We start from the raw sequence: 19,891 nt of genomic DNA on the forward strand, positions 1-19,891 counted from the left end.
CCCAGCAATCTTGATTCCAGCTTGTGTTTCTTCCAGCCCAGCATTTCTCATGATGTACTCTGCATAGAAGTTAAATAAGCAGGGTGACAATATACAGCCTTGACGTACTCCTTTTCCTATTTGGAACCAGTCTGTTGTTCCATGTCCAGTCTAGCTCAGTGGTACTCAAAGTATGGAGACCAGATCCAGAACTTGTTAGGCATGCAGAGACTATGGCCCTACCATAGACCAAGTGAATCAGAGTCTCTGAGTGTACGGCCCAGCAATCTTTGTTTTAACAAACCCTCCAAGTCACATGGATGTACTTTTAAATTCCAGAACAACTGATCTAGATAAATCTCATCCTTCATCCACAATATCTTTCTCATGGACTCACTAAATGCCTTAGTTTCCCACATTGATGGCACTTTTGTGCATGTGTTATGATGGGGTGAGAGGAAAGTGAAAGTAAAGTATTAGTCGATCAGGTGTGTCCAACACTTTGCGACCCTATGGACAGTAGCCCACCAGGCTCCTCTATCTATAGGATTCTCTGGGCAACAATACTGGAGTGGGTAGCCATTCCCTTTTCCAGGGGATCTTCCCAACCCAGGGATCAAACGCAACCCAGGGATTGAAACCAACCCAGGGATCGAACCTGGGTCTCCTGAATTGCAGGCAGATTCTTAACCATCTGAGCCACCTGGGAAGTCAGTGGGTGGGAGGGTATGGTGCCATAAAAGCTAAATAATCAAGTAGCAGAATTAATGCATCTAATTTCAGTCTTCTGCTGTAACTTAGCAAAGTGTACAATCTTGAAGGAAGGGGGCCCAGGGTGGGTAAGTGGAACCTGAGAAGACACTGAACTGCTGCTGGACTCCAGGTTCTTTGTGTTCATTCAAAAAAAAAAAGGCATTTCCAGGCACATGGATCTAGCAGGCATGCACGAGGCTCCATATTGGAACACTGGCTGGATTTCAGCCCCTGCACATACCTTCATCCAGGCACCCCTGTGTGCCACATCCACAGAGATATACTCTGTCCTTGTACACAAGCCCAGGTGTAGATCAGGCTAGAGGTGGATGCCAGAGGCTCACCCTTCATGTATTAGCCATTTCCTATGGGCAAGGAGAGACAGGCAGGAGTGGAGGTAGCAGGAAGTCAATCTTTTGGGGCCCTGAGCATGAGGTGCAGGCGGAAATTACATGTGCAGAAATGGCCTTCAAAAGAAGAGAAGGCAGGCCACGGAACTGTGTTTCTCTTCAAACTCTGAGCAGAGTTCATTTATCATTTGAGTCGTGGGTTCTCAAGAAAGGACTGATCTGGATCGTCTCTCAGCCATGTGACCTTGAGGGAGATGGATTGATAAAGTGGTAAAGAGCCAGGGCTTTCGTGTCAGAGAAACCTGGTTTAAATCCAAGTGGTATCAACTAGTAGTTACTCAAGTCATACTTGCTTCCTCTTTAAAATAAGGATAATTAAGGTACTCTATCTGCCACATAAAACAGCTATGAAGATTACAATCGGATTAAGAAAAGGGCTTAGTGCGTTGTCTATACACAGTAAGTATTCAGTAATGTTGACTAATTTAGAAATTAACACTAGCATCTTGTTTTTGTCTCATTTTTGCTACCCTGCCTATGTCACAGGGTTGTTGTAAGAACCAGATGAGCTAGCATTATCACGTGACAATGCTTTCAAAGGAATGAAGCATTGAACATGCATTAAAAATGTTACTGGCTGGTTGCACTAAGCACCCATCAGTTTTGTTTGGAGACACACCCCTTTCTTTCCCCCACCGCCATCCTGCCCTGGCCAGGCCTGCGAAAGGGACCACATTTCCTCAGTTCATGAATAGCCATTGTGGTGCTGGTGCAGGTTTAATGGCTCTGTGCTTCCTTTCATTTGGCCCTCAGAGACATCACCGCCCAACATGAGTCTCCAAATAATTGAGGAGACAAATGCAAAAAAAAAAAAAAAAAAACCCCCCCCTAGCAAGTCTGGGGTCAACTCCTTTATCATGTTACATAAACACAGGGGCACCTCCCCACTGCCCCACTCCTCTGTGGCCACAACTAAAAATGGGATAACATTCCCCTTTTCTGAGACAAAAACCTAGAAGCAGAAGTGCAAACATACAGTAAAAAGAAACATTCCAAACCATCCCCTAATGATTCCTTGTAATCAAGAGATTCTTAGATTGTCTAGAGTGAATAGGAGAAAAGATAAACAGATGCTAAGACTGGTCATAGCACAGGAGCTCATGCAAGGGGGTACAATATTGTGGGAGGGATGTGTCCTTGACAACCCTAATTTATAATTGGCATCATTTAAGTCTAATTCTGACAAAGGGCTGTAGTTCTCTCAGATTCCCCGCTAACGTGGACTGTTATGTGCCAATAGCATAATATGGCTTATGATTCACTCAACCCTCTCTGGCTTTAAAATCTCTAGGATTTTTCTTTCCTTTCATTTTCTTTTAATTATAGGGGATTTGCCTGACTCTCCATTTGGTGCACCAAAAGGCTGTGTTCATATATTGTCCCAATATGAGTCACATGCACATAAAATGCAACCCATAAAACAGAGCATGTGAATTGACATGAGCTTTTTAACCTCCCAGTATTTGTCTAGCACATGGATTCCGTTTGGCAGATGAGGAGGAGCCCAGGTGAGGGTTGATGCAGAGGGGAGAGAATGTAGCAAAGGAAGGAAAGTGAGATTGAAGGAGAAGCCGGGATGTGCAAATTGAGATGGGAAGTCTGTGGCTCTCAGTCCTGGTCTTACACATCAGAATCACCTAGGAAGCTTTTTAAAAAATACAGATTCTCAAATTCTCCCTCAGACCTATTGAATTAGAATTTACCAACACAGGACCTCAGCATCAGAGTGTAAAGATCTTCTCATGGATTCTAATGTGCAGTTATATTTGTGATCCATTGGGAAATAATTGAATAATTAATCTGTTAGAGAAAAAACACTGAACCCAAGAGAAGAGGAACAGCTCTGTTGACAAGGTACCTATAACTTGAATCTAATCATAAGGAAACATCAAACAATTGCAAATGGAGGGAAATACATACCATAGAGATAACTGACATATTATTCAATAAGGTCAATGTCATAAGGATGGTTTTAAAGACAGGAAATGTTCCAGATTATGGAAGATTAAGAGACTTGACAACTAAATATAACACAGAATCCTGGGTGGGATCCTTCTTAGAGAAAAAACAGCAACAACAAATGCCAAAAAGAATGCTTGGGTCAACTGGTGAAACTGAAATATGGATTATGGATTAAAGCATTATATCAATTTTGCATTTCTTAAATTTGATGTCTTTACTGATATTAAACAATTCATTCAGGAGATATGCAGTTTACTCTGAAATTGTGGCAGAATCTTAGAAAAAGATGAATGGGTCTTGGTAAGGATATGTCATAGTACTCACTCTTATAATTTTTACAACTTATCCATATGTTTGAAATTATTTCAAAACAAAAAAAGTTAAAAAAAATAAAAGGAGTGATTTGCTTAAGGGCTTGTATAGGGCAGAATCCAAGGGATGCTCTTGAGTTAGAGGTAGACCAGTGGCTCAGACCTAAGAAGACCTGTCCATCTTCTTCAAGGACCAGAAGGAGAGAGGATTGGGTTGGGGAAGAGGATAGCAAACATCATGAGAAATGATGATGAATTTGCGAGAAAGAACAGTAAATCCAGGGGTCTGAACTGGTGGGTGAGCCAGCTGATAAGTATGAAGATAAAGATGCTCTGGGAAAGACTGCTAAGTTCTTTAAATCTCTGCAATTTACCCCAGTTACATACTGGTTTTACTCACATAGCCCACTCACAGGACAACAGCTTTGAAAACCAGTTATTATGAAATATGGTGAAAAGTCACTGAAAGGGGAAACTCCATGAATTCTAGGGAATGTCTCTGAAGGGAAAATTTTTTTGATTCTTCCCACTCTTTGGGTGAGCTGGCAACAGAATCCTACCACTGCTAAATCCAGATGAGGTCACCACTGGGGTACTGCCTGTTTGGGAAGTACACAGGAGGTGCCTGTTTTCTGGTCAGAGCTCTTCTTATCTGGATCTCAAGTAGACCTGGGTCAATGAGCACACACTGCCAGTGCAGCTTTATCAGGTGCTTGCCCTTCAGCTGTATCTGTGAACATTTACTCTTGCGCCTCTTTGCACAAGGCTGTGATTCCAGCCCAGGACAGCAGAGTTGACAAGAGAATGCCACAATAGATGATTTGCTATGAGTTTTGATCTTGGTGGTCTGAAACCAATGACCTCTGGATAATTCCAGAAGGATTAGATCTTTCGTGGAGTCAGAGGTGGCTTAGGCACTAGTTTATCTGAAGGCTTAGGTACTAGGTACTCTTGAATTCTGTCATGTTGAGGGTTCCACAAAACCTCAACAAAAGAGTCTGAAATGAAGTACTTGGATGCAATCTCAACAATGACAGAAAGATCTCTGTTCATTTCAAAGGCAAACCATTGAATATCACAGTAATCCTAGCCTATGCCCCTTGAAGGTGAAGTTGAACAGTTCTATGAAGACCTACAAGAACTTCTAGAATTAACACCCCAAAAAAGATGTCCTTTTCATTATAGGAGACTGGAATGCAAAAGTAGGAAGTCAAGAAATACCTGGAGTAACAGGCAAATTTGGCCTTGGAGTACAGAATGAAGCAGGGCAAAGGCTAATAAAGTTTTGCCAGGAGAACGCACTGATCATAGAAACTCTTCCAACAACACAAGAGAAAACTCTATACAGGAACATCACCAGATGGTCCACACCAAAATCAGATTGATTATATTATTTGCAGCCAAAGATGGAGAAGCTCTATACAGTCACCAAAAACAAGTCCAGGAGCTGATGTGGCTCAGATCATGAACTCCTTATTGCCAAATTCAGACTTAAATTGAAGAAAGTAGGGAAAACCACTAGACCATTCAGGTATGACCTAAATCAAATTCCTCACAATTATACAGTGGAAGTGAGAAATAGATTCAAGGGAATAGATCTGATAGACAGAGTGCCTGAAGAACTATGGAGGTTCGTGACATTATACAGGAGTCAGGGATCAAGATCATCCCCGAGAAAAAGAAATGCAAAAGGGAAAAATGGTTATCTGAGGAGGCCTTACAAATAGCTGTGGAAAGAAGAGAAGCAAAGGGCAAAGGAGAAAAGAAAGATATACCCATCTGAATGCAGAGTTCCAAAGAACAGCAAGGAGAGATAAGAAAGCCTTCCTCAGTGATCAGTGCAAAGAAAGAGAGGAAAACAATAGAATGGGAAAGACTAGAGATCTCTTCAAGAAAATCAGAGATAACAAGGGAACATTTCTTGCAAAGATGGGCACAATAAAGGACAGAAATGGTATGGAGCTAACAGAAGCAGAAGATATTAAGAAGAGGTGGCAAGAATACACAGAAGAACTATATAAAAAAGATCTTCATGACCCAGATAATCAAGATGGTGTGATCACTCACCTAGAGCCAGACATCTTGGAATGTGAAGTCAAGTGGACCTTAGGAAGCATCACTATGAAAAACTAGTGGAGGTGATGGAATTCTAGTCGAGCTATTTCAAAACTACCACACAACTGTACTCATCTCACACGCTAGTAAAGTAATGCTCAAAATTCTTCAAGCCAGGCTTCGGCAATACATGAACTGTGAACTTCCAGATGTTCAAGCTGGTTTTAGAAAAGGCAGAGGAACCAGAGATCAAATTGCCAATATCCAATGGATCATCAAAAAACCAAGAGAGTTCAAGAAAAACATCTATTTCTGCTTTCTTGACTATGCCAATGCCTTTGACTATGTGGATCACAATAAACTGTGGAAAATTCTGAAAGAGATGGGAATACCAGACCACCTGACCTGCCTCTTGAGAAACCTCTATGCAGGACAGGAAGCAAGAGTTAGAACTGGACATGGAACAACTTGTTCCAAATAAGAAAAGGAGTACATCAAGGCTGTATATTATCTCCCTGCTTATTTAACTTATACGCAGGGTACATCATGAGAAATGCTGGACTGGAAGAAGCACAAGCTGGAATCAAGATTGCTGGGAGAAATATCAATAACCTCAGATATGCAGATGACACCACCCTTATGGCAGAAAGTGAAGAAGAACTAAAGAGCCTCTTGATGAAAGTGAAAGAGGACAGTGAAAAAGTTGGCTTAAAGCTCAACATTCAGAAAACTATGTCATGGCATCTGGTCCCATCACTTCATGGGAAATAGATGGGGAAACAGTGGAAACAGTGTCAGACTTTATTTTTTTGGGCTCCAAAATCGCTGCAGATGGTGATTGCAGCCATGAAATTAAAAAACGCTTACTCCTTGGAAGGAAAGTTATGACCGAACTAGACAGCATATTGAAAAGCAGAGACATTACTTTGTCAGCAAAGGTCCGTCTAATCAAGGCTATGGTTTTTCCAGTGGTCATGTATGGATGTGAGTGTTGGAGTATAAAGAAAGCTGAGTGCCGAAGAATTGATGCTTTTGAACTGTGGTGTTGGAGAAGACTCTTGAGAGTCCCTTGGATTGCAAGAAGATCAAACCAGTCCATCCTAAAGGAAATCAGTCCTGAATATTCACTGGAAGGACTGATGTTGAAGCTGAAATTCCAAATGTTTGGCCACCTGATGCGAAGAACTGACTCATTTTAAAAGACCCTGATGCAGGGAAAGAGTGAAGGCTAGAGGAGAAGGGGATGACAGAGGATGAGATGGTTGTGTGGCATCACCAACTCAACGGACATGAGTTTCAGTAAATTCTGGAAGTTGGTGACAGACAGGGAGGACTGGTATGCTGCAGTCCATGGGATCACAAAGAGTCGGACACATCTGAGCAGCTGAAATGAACTGAACCGAACTGAACTGAGGGTTCCACATCTGCAATGGAACAACTGAAGAATACAATTATTTTAAGATTCCCCAATACTTAGCCGTGTCCTTGTTGAGTGGTGAAATATGAATATTTACTGTGTTAGATAAATGAATAGTCATTGAGTCTCCACAACATGGGCATGGGGAGATAACAAAGAGCCAAGACTTCTTCCTTCAAGAGTTTTCTAATGTAGCTGATGGTTTTATCATTGTATTTTTGAAAAATGTGGTAAGGCCCCTTTGATTTTTCACTATGGTAACTGTCAGCTCCAACATTCAGAGGACTCTGAGATGCCCTGTGTCTGCCTCATCCAATAGAGAAGGGTGGAATGGGAAAGCTATATGGAAGAGGTGGGCAGGATGGGGGCCCAGCAAGCCTCCATTTTTTAATTGTTTTAAATGAAAAGTCAAAATGTGGACTTTTTACCATGAAAAATATCTCCTATTTTTCTCAAAATTATCTGCTTATTCCATTTTTTAAAAACAGTATTAAGATCACACTATAAAAGCCAGAAAAGGAATATGTGCTGACCAAATAGAGTCCTCTGTTTACAACCTCCAGAGAATTCTTGAGAAATAATGTTCTAACATGATGTGTGTTCAGCTGCTCAGTTGTGTCCAACTCTTTGCAACCCCAAGGACTGCAGCCCACCAGGCTTCCCTGTCCATGTAGTTTTTCAAGCAAGAATATCTGAGCAAGTTGCCATTTCCTACTCCAGGGGATCTTCCCGACCCAGGGGTCAAAACTGCGTCTCCTGCATCTCCTGTATTGGCAGGCAGATTTTTTAGCACTGTGCCACCTGGGAAGCCCCCATACTACACATGATCTTAGTCAACAGTCTAATATGATACACAGAAAAAAACCCCTTACCCTCCAGTCATCTCTTTCTAAGGGAGACGAGATGTGTGATTTTTGGTTTTGTTCTTCTTTTCCTTAAAGCCAGTGTTAGCCATGTTTTGAGAATCATGACCTAGCTCCTGACAGCGGAATGTATAGCAGTCACTCCCATACAGACATCCCCACTGGCCACATTAACCTCTTGATTTGGTGCATGTGTGAGCCAATTCATTTCCGCGGGTGTGGTGACAGCACGTGAAACGTGGGAACGAAGATGCAACAGAATCGCTTGAGATTGGAAAAGTGATTCGTTTACAGTCACATCTGGCTTTAAGTCATTCTGTGTACAGTTATAAAGCTCTGACAAAAGCTATGCAAAGCCCATTTCCTCTAGATTAAAATAAAAAAGTGGGGGAAGGGAAGAGGGTGAGAAATTTATGTAGGAAAAAAAAAAAAATACCAGGAAACCTTAGAGATGTGTCTGGGAGAGATGATGGGGCTGCTGCTAGAGACACATCCGGCACTCCCACCCCTCCCTTCCAGGATTTAAAAAAAATCTTGGCATGGCCAACAGTCAGAGCAGCCAGAGAAGGTCTTTTGTGTCGATCTACTGAAGAATTCCTCTTGGGTATGGGATTGACATAGAGAGGGTAGTTTATTATTATTTGGATGTGCTCAGAAGGACATTCTCATTCGTGGATTTTGTCATTCCCTAGCATTGCTGGGTGCTCGCATCCATGATTTATTGCTTTCATATACTATTATTACTACTCACACTGTCTAACACTTGTGCCCTTTAGCCAAGGAAGTGCTAGTCATACAACATGTACCTTCTCATTTAGTCCACCTCCTCATTAAACCACTTCCAAATGTTTCTATTTGTTTCCATTTTCCTGGAGACCTATGACCTAGTAAGGTTAGGATCTAGGAAGCTAGAAAGCTTCCCTGAAATGTAAGCATCCCAAAATAGCATCTCTAAACACAAAAGTCACGGTCCTTTTCAGAAAACTGTTTATCAAAATTATCTTACCTAAATTTTAGTAAACCCCTTTTTAAATGCATGACACCTGTGGCAGGTTAAAATTGTATTCACTTCTGCTGTCATTTACTTATAGAGCCAGTTCAAATTTAAACAGAGGAAAGGATTTGCCATCTTGTAATTGTTTTTAATTGATACATTCCCTAATTGCTAGGCTTTCTTCTTTTTAAAAATCTCTGAGGAAACAGACATGAGAGCTGCATAAAAAAGGCATCAGAACTGGCCTGTCATCTGCTGTTCGCTGCATGTTGATCATTTTCCCTTTAGCATCTGTACTTTATGGAGAAGTGTTAAATATCAAAATGTGCATCTAATACGTATTGTAAATATACTATATAAAATATATACTATATTATATATTATGTCACCACTTTACTTGACACCTTCTAAAACTGTTCAAGACCTTTTAAACCGCCAATATATTTCTTGTAACCAGAGAGCTCAGTGAAATTTAAAAGAATGAAGTATCACTAACTTTCTTTAATATAAAATGATCTGATTCAGGATTCGGTGTTCAGGACTGACAATCTAAGACTTTGGAATTTGGATAGCTCTTTCTCACCAACTAAAGCAGGAAAGCCTGTTAAACACCACACGCACATTATTGAGCTCCACCGGAATATTTCAGATTCTTCAGATTGTGGTAGAGCCGTAAGATTTTGTGTTTCTAGCAAGTCCTCAGATGATGCTGATTCTAGCCTTTGAGAACCACTGTCCTAAAGATTACTCCTTCCCTCCCCTTTCTTCTTTTTCTCCCACTCATCTTTTCCCACCTCTTTTTCTTCAAAATCGATCTTCTCTTCTTCTCTCTTCTCTCACACTCCCTGCCTTTCAAGATGATCTTTGAGGTATATAGCAGGAACATGTCTAGAAGGGCTTGTTTAAAGTATTTATTCAGATGACAATATTTATTGAGCAGCTACAAAGACTCACTCATTCATTCATTCATCTACTCATTCAAAAAATACTTGTTGAAACTCCACCATACTGCCAAGTTCCATGCAGAGGAGCAAGACAGACAAAGACTCTGCCCACAAGGAATTCTCTGCATGGCCAGGGAAGACAGACAGTATACAGATGTATAAATAATTAGATTATTACCAAGTGTCATTAATGTGCAGAATTAAATAAATGGGTTGCTGAGATGAAAATTGATAACGGCACACTTAACCCCAGGAGGTCAGAAAGGGTCTGGCCCCACAGGGATGTGTTTAGGCTGAGATATAAAGACTGAGAAGATAGCTAAGCAGAGCTTGTGGGCAGGAGTGTTCCAAGAGAAAGCTGCGAGCACAAAGGCCCTGGGGCAGAAAAGAGTCAGCTCCTTAGGGTGTCTCCATAACTTATAACAAGGCTTGGCACACAGTAGGTGCTCAGTCAGTATTTGCTAAATGAATGAGTAAATGGATTATTAGACTCAGGGTGCTGGAGAATAGGAGGCAAGCAAGAGAGAGGCATGGAGTGAGCAGAGGCCAGGTCATGAAAGACCTTTCAGGTTATGAGTGAGAACTTTGAATTAACCAATCAGATTTACCAATCCACTCTCCCTGCATCCCCTCAAACTTCTCTGCACCCTGCTCAAACGTGGATGTAAAGTAACAATTCTCAAAACATGGCCCCAGGACCCCTGATGATCAGTTGTATCATTCAACATGTATATTCATAACGTGAAAAGAATCATGCTATCATCTATGAATTCATAATGAATGCCACTTAGAGAAATTATTCATTAATTGTTATGACTATTTGTTTAAAAGGCAGCTGTTTAACCAACAGTTTGATTTTAGACATATATCTAATAAAAAAAAAAACAGCCCCACCCTTCCCATGCAGTCTGGGAAAGATTTCATAGTGGCAGACAAGTTCTCCCTGAAAAGTTACAGAGGCTGACTACGAATTTCTGGAATGCAGTAAGGTATAAAGCAAATGCAGTGGCATTAAACAGGATTTGTTGCTGTTTAGTCGCTAAGTCGTGTCTGATTCTTTGTGACCCTATGGACTGCAGTGTGCCAGGCTCTGTTCTTCACTAATTAAACAGGATAAATAGCTTCAAAGAAGGTGAGGAATTCCAAACAAAGATGAGAACAAAGAAGAAAATGAATTCTTTTATTTATACTTTGTACAGTAGTTTCAAATAAACTCCTTTTGTAAAAGATGTTATCTGGCAGATTTTCCCAGTCCCTTACTGCCTTGAATCTACTACACATCTCTCTAATTTTTCATATTCATATAAGGGTTTCTAAAAGGAAAATCAGCCTTTAAAATGTAATCAGTAAAAACCTGAGTTTAAACTTTCTCTCCTTGTTTCATAATATATTCATTTTTATGGGTTATTTAGGACCCACTAATTAATTGGGGGCTTTGCCATGAGCCTTAAGAGTCTCAAAACAAAACAAAACAAAATAGTAATTATATATCTTTGGGAAAAAAATCTCTGACTCCTAGTCCTTTCCTTCATAGATTGCTGTAATTCTTCATACACATTGGTACCAAAATAGATAAAAGACACACAATCTTAAATGTACAATGTCTCTCTTTGATAGATCAATAATAAAATCATTGTACTTAAAGAAATTGCTCCTCCTTTTCCTAATTCTTATCCCCAGGGTTATTATTAGCAGGTCACTATTAATTATAGAGTTTAGAAGCATTTGAAGAGTGTGGTGGGGATATTTTGTTATTGCTTTGTTTGACTAGTCCTTTTCATTTTTTTTTTTTGTATAGTTGCCTCTATTATAAGGCAGTATATAGCATCATATTCAGACAGTATATTATGTATTAAAAATACAATTTTGAAGTTAACTGATAGGGTACAGTAAGTTGGAATTGTAGTATTTTTTTTTAAATAAAGAATGAGAAAGTGTGGAGAACTTAAAAATAAGATTTAGTGAAGTTTTGTGCAAAGGAAAGAGGAGTATTTAGTAAATTGGAGTGGAAAGATTCCAAATTGAGGGGCCAATCTATGAAAAAAACTGCAAAAACCTCACTGGAAAAGACGAAGAAGGATGGGCAGCTGAAGTTAGGTAAGTGGATCCTATGCGATGGATGAACTTAAAAAAGAGTGAAGTGTGTGATTTGGATGCAGTCTGTTACTAGGTTAACTGGCAGCACATTAAAGTTTGCAAAGGTGCTTTAACACATGTAATCTTATTCTTCATAATATCTCCGGGAAGTATTTAGAGTAGGCATTATTCCAGTTTTACAGACAAGGAAATCACATTGCTTTCTGAATACACCAGAAAGGGAAATAGTGATGTTAAAAAGGAATAAAGCTCAAAAAGACTCCTGTAAAGGCCAAAGGCAGCTTGTAGGTTTACAGTATCTAATGCGGAGAGAGGAGAGGAGTGTCTCTGATGATGCTGAAAGGCATGCTAGGCTGTGAATAGCCATTGAACTTGAGGGGTAAAATATGGAGGGTAAAGGTTCTTTATTAAGCCCAGTGACCTGGGCAAATAAATAAGAAAAATTCCACTTTCCCAAAAATACATACATATTTTAGGTTTGACCTTCTTTGAGTATTCGTGACTTGAAAAGGAGATTTGAGATCTCTAGTCTAGCTGCTGGAGAAGGCAATGGAACCCCACTCCAGTACTAATGCCTGGAAAATCTCATGGACAGAGGAGCCTGGTAGGTTACAGTCCATCGGGTCTCCAAGAGTTGGACACGACTGAGCGACTTCACTTTCCCTTTTCACTTTCATGCATTGGAGAAGGAAACGGTAACCCACTCCAGTGTTCTTGCCTGGAGAATCCCAGGGACGGAGGAGCCTGGTAGGCTGCTGTCTATGGGGTCGCACAGAGTCGGAGATGACCGAAGCGACTTAGCAGCAGCAGCAGCAGCAGTCTAGCTGCAGAGTAACAACCCATAGAATCTTCCAAGGAGTAGAAACTTCATTTTTTCACTAATTAAACAAAAGAAAACATGATTTCTGAAAGAATTGAAATAATTTTCACTTTTTTCCTTTTTTTCCTCAAAGTAGATACATTTGATATAATGGTCAATAATATACATTTATGTATAATCTATTTGAAAAAGAAAAGAATATCATCTTTCCCATTAATGTAGCTCTACCATTCTGTTTTGAAAATCTCCTCTTAGCAATTGTCAGAGATGGCACTCAAAGAAAAGTAACCAAACATTAGAAGCTTGTTGCAATACTTTGCTACTATCATCTGTGTTTAGTCTCTCAATCCTGTCCAACTCTTTGGGACCCCATGGCCTATAAATCCCCAGGCTCCTCTGTCCATGGGATTTCCCAGGCAAGAATACTGGAGTGGACTGCCATTTGCTCTTCGTTTATTGGGAACTTTAAAATTTTTCAGATACATGATCACTCAGGTACTGAGGCAACTGCTAAAAGTTAGCACAAAGTTAGTGCTTGAAACTAAGTGAATTTTGCTTTTTTGTAATATATGGGGAGCTGGGCCATTAAAGGTATTTCCCTCAAACCAGAGTTCATATTGCTTTCTTATATTCAATTACAGATGAAAACGACTTTAACTACTGAACCATCCGTAATGAAACTGCTTTGCTTGTGGGCTGAACAAATGGTGGTGATTATGTATGTTCTTGGTTAGCACTATTTGCATATCACTTGGGGAGGGCACAGACCTCTGGCCAAGTTGACAATGGACACCACCATTTTAGGGTCTTTCTCTTGGTGGTGTCGGGGATGCGCGTTGAGACAAATGAATGCTTTGAGGTGAGAAAGGCAATAGTACTTTAATAAAAGGCTTTAGGAAAGAGTGAGGCGACCTAGGAAAATCTGCTGTGGTCAAGTTTAATCCTGGGAAAAGAGACCCTGGAGAAAGCAGATGAGGAAGATAGGAAGGAAGACAGGGAGGGGGAGGCGCAGGGTGTGGGGGGAGGAAGAGGGCGGGGTGGGGAGCTGGAAAGTGAGAGGGGCGAGTCCAGATTGTGGTGAAGACGGTGGGGTTGAGGACCACAGAGTGGGAAAAAAGTTCAAGTCGGGGCAGAAGGAGGCAGACCTCCGCGGACGCGGCCGGGACCCCTGGAGGGGGAGGCGGCGGCGCGGGGCGGCGGGGGCAGCTTGGCCCACCTCGTGCCCCCTTGGCAGCCTCAAGCCTTTGCTCCGCGGGGCTCCCTCCCTCGCCAGCGCATTGTTCCTTTGCCGGGAGACGAGGAAATTGCCTTTTGATTGCGGAAGTCCGCGGCCGGGGCCCGGGGCGAGGCAGCGCGGGTCAGAATGGCAGCGTGGGAAGGGCGGCGCGCTGCCGGCCCCAGCCGCCTCTCGCGTCCGCAGCCCGCCCGGGGCGGCAGCAGCAGCAGCGGCTGCGGCGGCCCCCGCGCGTCCCTAGCCCGGAGGCCCGCGCTCTGCGCCCGCGGGGCGCGCTAAGTGCGCACAACAAGTGGTCCGGGCTCCGCCGGCCGTCGGGCCGCGCGGCGCGTCCCAGCCCGGCAATAGAGTTTGGGGGAACCGCCGAGCGCCATGCGGAGCCATGGAGCCGGGCTGGCCCTGTGGACCGCGCTGAGCCTGCTGCAGGTGAGGGGCCGCGAAGAGGTCCCCGCGGGCGGACGCGCCCCTCCCCGCCGAGGACCAGATTCTCACTCCGCTCTCTGGTCTCCTGGGTTGCGTTTTGGAGAGGGAGGTGGAAGAATTTCTTCCTCTGCTTGGGGAACGGTGATCCTCTTCTGAGTCCCCAGCCAGCCTAACAACTCGTGCCACAGAAGGCAAAAAGCCACCTTCTCTCTCCAGCTGCTCGGGAGAAAAAGCAGTTAGGGGGAAAGTGGCCACGCACTTCTTTTCTCTTGACTGGAGGGCGAAAGGATGCATGGGCTGAGGCTGGGGCCAGGGGTGAGTGGAGGCAGCTTGGGGAGCTTGCTACGGACTCGTCCCTGGGCAGGGATAGATGGTGGGCTTCAGCTATTGTTCTGGTTCCTTTGCAGACTGGACTGGGGGAGCCAGTGAGATGCAACTTCACCTTGACAGAGTCCAGGGTCTCCAGCCGGTCCGTGTCTCTCCAGTGGAGAACTTTGGCGTTCCCCTGTAACTTTAACCTCACCTACAGCAGTGACACGTCGGGGGTCGCGTGGTGCCACCCTGTACGGATAGACAACACCACCTATGGATGTAACTCCAAGGATTTACAAGCAGGAACCATCTATAATTTCACTATTATGTCTCTGGATGGAGAAAAGAAAACTATGGTCTTGCAAACAGGTAAAAAGTGACAGGTGCAGCTGGAAGTCCAGGCCACTCCTGGCTGAGACCTGCCTTTTCAAGCCAATGCTTCCTTTGAGTTCCAGGCATACAAAGTAATGATAATAAAGGTAAAAACATCTGTAAGAACTATTGACAAAGATTTCTAGTCTCCTCAGATCTGGCAAGAAACAGCTTGGCTGACTTTCAGAGATGTCCTTAGTGCTGAAAACAGCGAACTAGCCACTTAAACAGGGAGAGCAGCAGAGAGAATAAGTGGGCTGTGGAGGGAGTTTGTTCAAGTGATGGGGTTTGAGCTTCCAACACATTGAAGTGTCAAGCCCTGGAATAATTTTAAGTCAGTATTTTTAGAATAAATAACGGAAGTGCAGTGATTAGGGATATGACTTTCCTCAACTTAGTTTTATTTTTGGAAACAGAACATAAAAATAATCAGGGATAGAATCATTCTTAGGGGGAAATTAGAAAAAGTCCCTTGAAATTAAGATGTGAAAATTTTAATTTTTTTATCACTTGAGTAACTAAAACCATACAATATCAAAGAACATCTTTTGGTTACTCTGCAACTTAAATCAATCATTTTCTGTTCGCTTTTGGTAAAACCTTCCATGCATGGTAAGAGTGTCTTTCCTGCCTCAGTTTTCTTATCTGTAAAATGAGAGTATTAGACTTGGTCATTGAGGTCCAGGTTCCAACCAACAGCTTACTTAGGCGGGGGCTGTTGTGCATGTTACCTCATTAATCCCCAGAGTCACCCTCAGATATGCTGTAAATCCGCTAATGACTTCCATGTTTTATGACCTTATTAGTCTTCCTCTTAACATTATCTTTATTTGTTGCCATAGAGAAACCTGACTTTCATCCAGAAAGTCAAATTTAACTGAAAAATTCCAGAAGTTAAATTTAGAAACGTGTTTTCCTCGCTAGTCTTTCACTTTCAGCCTGAACAAAGATCACTTCTTCAGCTATAGTCCTTTGAGAGGTGTGAGAATGGTGAGTTATCAGGGCTGTTACAGCAGAGTCAGGAAATGTAAACAGATTCATATGATAAGCTAATTAATTATTCTCTTATTAAGACTGCCCAGTTACTTCAGATGAAAGATATTTTCTGAGATTTGCAGGAACTTGAATTGAAAAGAGACACCACTTGTTAAGAACACGGTTGTGTTTTTATATAGAATCAAAGACAGTCCAAAATCATTGACATAATAAGAACATTTTACAGAAGTTTTAGTGGCTGGGTTTTTTAGTTGTAAAGTTCTTAATTTCTTGGTATATGAAGGTAGTTCCATGAACACTCAGATTGCTAATACTGTGGAATTTATGATGTGTTGTTTACATTTGATAAGGTGTCTGTGCTGAATGGAACAGAATGATTTTTAGAAACAGGTGAGCCTTCAGAAGCTTAAAGGAGAAAAGATGAAGACATTAAGCAAGAATACATTGATTTAACCCAGAGGATTTACTTTTTTGGAAAAACAAAATTGATAAAAATGAACTCACTGTGGTGTCACTAGTTAGAATATGTTTAGAGTTAATTAGTGCATGTGTTTCAAGTCCAGAGACATTTGTGAAATGTCAGAAATATTTGCATTTTACTGATAATGTTGAATTTAAAAAAAAGACAATCAGCATTCACAGTTGTTAGCATTTAGTGTCCATCATTTTCCTTAAGGATTTAGCTTTTACAGTACTACAAATAGACTTTTCACCACAAATTTTATGAGCTCCGTGCTAAATGTGAAGAATGAAATTTGATCAATGGTGATGTTTGTATAATGATAAGTTTTTCATAGTTATTTGTATGATGGTATAACCTTACTTATGATTCTCTATATTTAAAAATAATTTACTTAACTAAATATTTTTAATTAAGATATTTTTACAAATGTTTCAGAGAATATTTTTGGTTGATTGCTGTTTATTTTTTGTCAGCACTTTTTGTGCTTTCTATATTTTAAGGACATATGTGAGTTTTGATTCTAAGTTCAGAGAAAGTACTGGTATCCCTCTAGTATTAATTGGTAAGCTACAGAGATGAATGCCACAAATCATATTTTATTGTTATAAAAGCAAGATCAACTAGTCGCATAATATTGAGTCTGAAATGTAACTTCAGACCAAAAAAGTCATTCAGATACGTTGTCCTTTTCTTATTCCGTAATGCCTGTCTTATCATTATAGAGTAAAATAGAGTGAGGGCAAGGCATGATATGGCTGGAGATAGACCAGTTGCTTAGATTATCTCTGTGTCATTCCAAGTGGGATTTGTCTGGTTATTTTTCCTGGTAAATTATCTAAAAATAGTTATTTTAGTAATGTAGACATGACCTTAAAATAAAATTTAACTAAATAGGAACTATTTCAGCAACAGTCAGTTTTCACTCCAAATTTAAAATTAGAATCGGAAAACCAATGTGGATTCAAATTCAGTTCAACAAACATTTATCAGGCATGGATACTGTAGGGAATTAGGCCAGGTAGTGATTAATAAAGATGACAAAGCATGGTCTCTGTGCTTGTAGTCTTCAGTAGAGGTGAGAGAAGTTCAAGATAAGGGTGGTGACAGAGCTTTACCACTTCTTCCTGTTGAATACCCTGCTCTGCTTCTCTTGGATGTATTTGGTCATAAACAATCAATGCAAGAACTGTAATAATTTGAAAGCCAAATTATCTAGTTGTAAATCATTAGAAACAGATTATAAATTTGAAAACCTCAAGACTTCTGTTAATACTCTGTCCTCGGAATGTAGATCAGAGGCTGCAAACTGGTAGCCTCTGGGGTGTCGAAACATTATGTGAGCCAAACAAAATCTATTATTTAGGCTCTTTGACACCCCCGGGGGCCACCAGTGCACAGCCTCTAATCTAGACTCTGAGGACCCAGTGTTCGCAAAAGTGTGGAGGTTTTCAATATTTGTTATCTGCATAATTTATTTCGATAGATTTTGTTTGGTTCATGTAATGTTTGTGAAAAATTCAGATTATTTCGCCAGCATTGAGCTGAAAATTCATATAAATACCAGACATATTGATTACCTTAAAATATTGGAAGATTTGGCCAAACTTGATCATTCTGCCTGGACCTCTCTAAAGCTGAACTGTGGCTTTTCTCCTTTCAGATACCAGTTCCCCCAAATCCCCTGGACTGGGGATTATTTATTTCCTTACCTTAAAGTATCCTAAGGACATTAGTGTTTGCTTACATGAAACTGTAGAGTTTTCATTTAGAAATTTGGGGGAATATTTATCTTTCCATGAATAAGAAGTAGTTCTTCAGGACCTAAAATGGCATCTAGCCCATGGTAGGCATTCAGTAAATATTGATTAATTGGATGGAAAGATGGATTGATGAATGGAGAGATGAATGGGTGGACCTATGAATGAATAAATAGATGATAGACAAATATTATAAAATGAAATTAATACTTTAGGGGGGAAATGTATATAAAGAAAGTGAAAGTGAAGTTGCTCAGTTGCGTCCAACCCTTTGTGACCCCATGGACTATAGCCTACCAGGCTCCTCTGTCCATGGGATTTTCCAGGCAAGGGTACTGGAGTGGGTTGCCATTTCCTTCTCCAGGGGATCTTCCAAACCCAGGGATTGAAGCCAGGTCTCCCACATCGCAGGCAGAGGCTTTACTGTCTGAGCCACCAGGAAAGCTGAATGTATGTAAAAATATGGTCTATTTTCCTTGGGTTATAGGTAAGTTATGGAGCCCAGGGAAGTAATCTGATGGTAGGGAACTTTACCTATAGGAAGAATATCTTTGTCTCATATACTTTCTTGTTAGTCACTGTCAGGTTCCTATCAATCAGCCTAGTGCGCTTTAGTCCTGTCCAACTCTTTGCAACCCTATGGACTATAGCCTACCAGGCTCCTCTGTCCAAGGGATTCTCCTGGCAAGAATACTGGAGTGGGTTTCCATGCCCTCCTCCAGGGGATCTTCCCAACTCAGGGATCAAACCTGAGTCTCTTATATCTCTTGCATTGGCAGGTGGATTCTTTACCACTAACGCCACCTGGGAAACCCTGCTAATCAGCCTAGATCAAAAAGGCAAAAAAGTTAGCTCTTTAAAATTAGCTCCTGTGTTTTTAACTTTTAGAAAAGCTTTAATTACCAAATTTCTATGTCAGTTATTATTTCCACCTCAACGTTTTATTAGTTTACCAGGGCTTCCATAACAAAATACCACAGACTGGGTGGCTTTAACAATAAATTTATTTTCTCATGGTTCTAGAGCCTAGAAGTCCCAGATCAAGTTGTCAGCAAGCTTCTTCTAGGGCTCCTCTGTCTTGCAGATGACCACCTCACTGTGTCCTTACTTGGCCCTTCATCTGTGTTGCCTGTGATCTAATCTCCTCTTCTTATAAGGACACCAGTCATATTAGAGTAGGAGGCACCTTAAAGACCCCATTTTAACTCAGTTACCCCTTTAGAGATCTTATCTTCAAATACAGTCACATTATGAAGTATTGGTAGTTAGGGCTTTAACATATGAATTTTAGAGAGATGCAGTTCAGTTCATAACACTCATGTGGCTTTGAACACAGGTCATTATTTCTCAGCACTGTCTGTAACCTATGGCACTAAAATCTGTTGCAGGGTTTGTTATAAAAGCAAATTGTTGGCTTCTACCTCATATGCAATGAATTTAAAAGTAGAGCCTAGGGTATCTGATTTTAAAAAAACATCAAAGTGAATCATTGCATACTGAAGTTCAAGAGATAATGATATAGTTTTTCTATTATTCATTGGCATTAAGATTTTGGTAACCGTTTCTTTTTATGCCTGGTTAATTCTATAATGCTTAGAAATATTTATTGTCTTTCCCAAGAAGAAAATAATACTCTAATATTTGTCCTGTATTCCTATAGTATTTAAAATACTTTCATCTACCTTGTTTCATAAGTAAAAGCATAAAATATATATATATTTAACTGATT

At 40.9% G+C, this 19,891-nt stretch overlaps 1 protein-coding gene across 1 annotated transcript in view; it reads left to right on the forward strand.

Annotated features, from left to right (window-relative positions):
- PTPRB (protein tyrosine phosphatase receptor type B) overlaps nt 1-19,891 on the forward strand; it is a 120,979-nt gene that overhangs the window by 19,437 nt on the left and 81,651 nt on the right. The window contains exon 4 of the mRNA XM_052639583.1: nt 14,670-14,943. Coding sequence (XP_052495543.1) covers nt 14,670-14,943 — 274 coding nt within the window. The remainder of the gene's footprint in view (nt 1-14,669; nt 14,944-19,891) is intronic.

Source organism: Budorcas taxicolor, chromosome 5, assembly GCF_023091745.1.
Source record: "Budorcas taxicolor isolate Tak-1 chromosome 5, Takin1.1, whole genome shotgun sequence".
NCBI lineage: Eukaryota > Metazoa > Chordata > Mammalia > Artiodactyla > Bovidae > Budorcas > Budorcas taxicolor.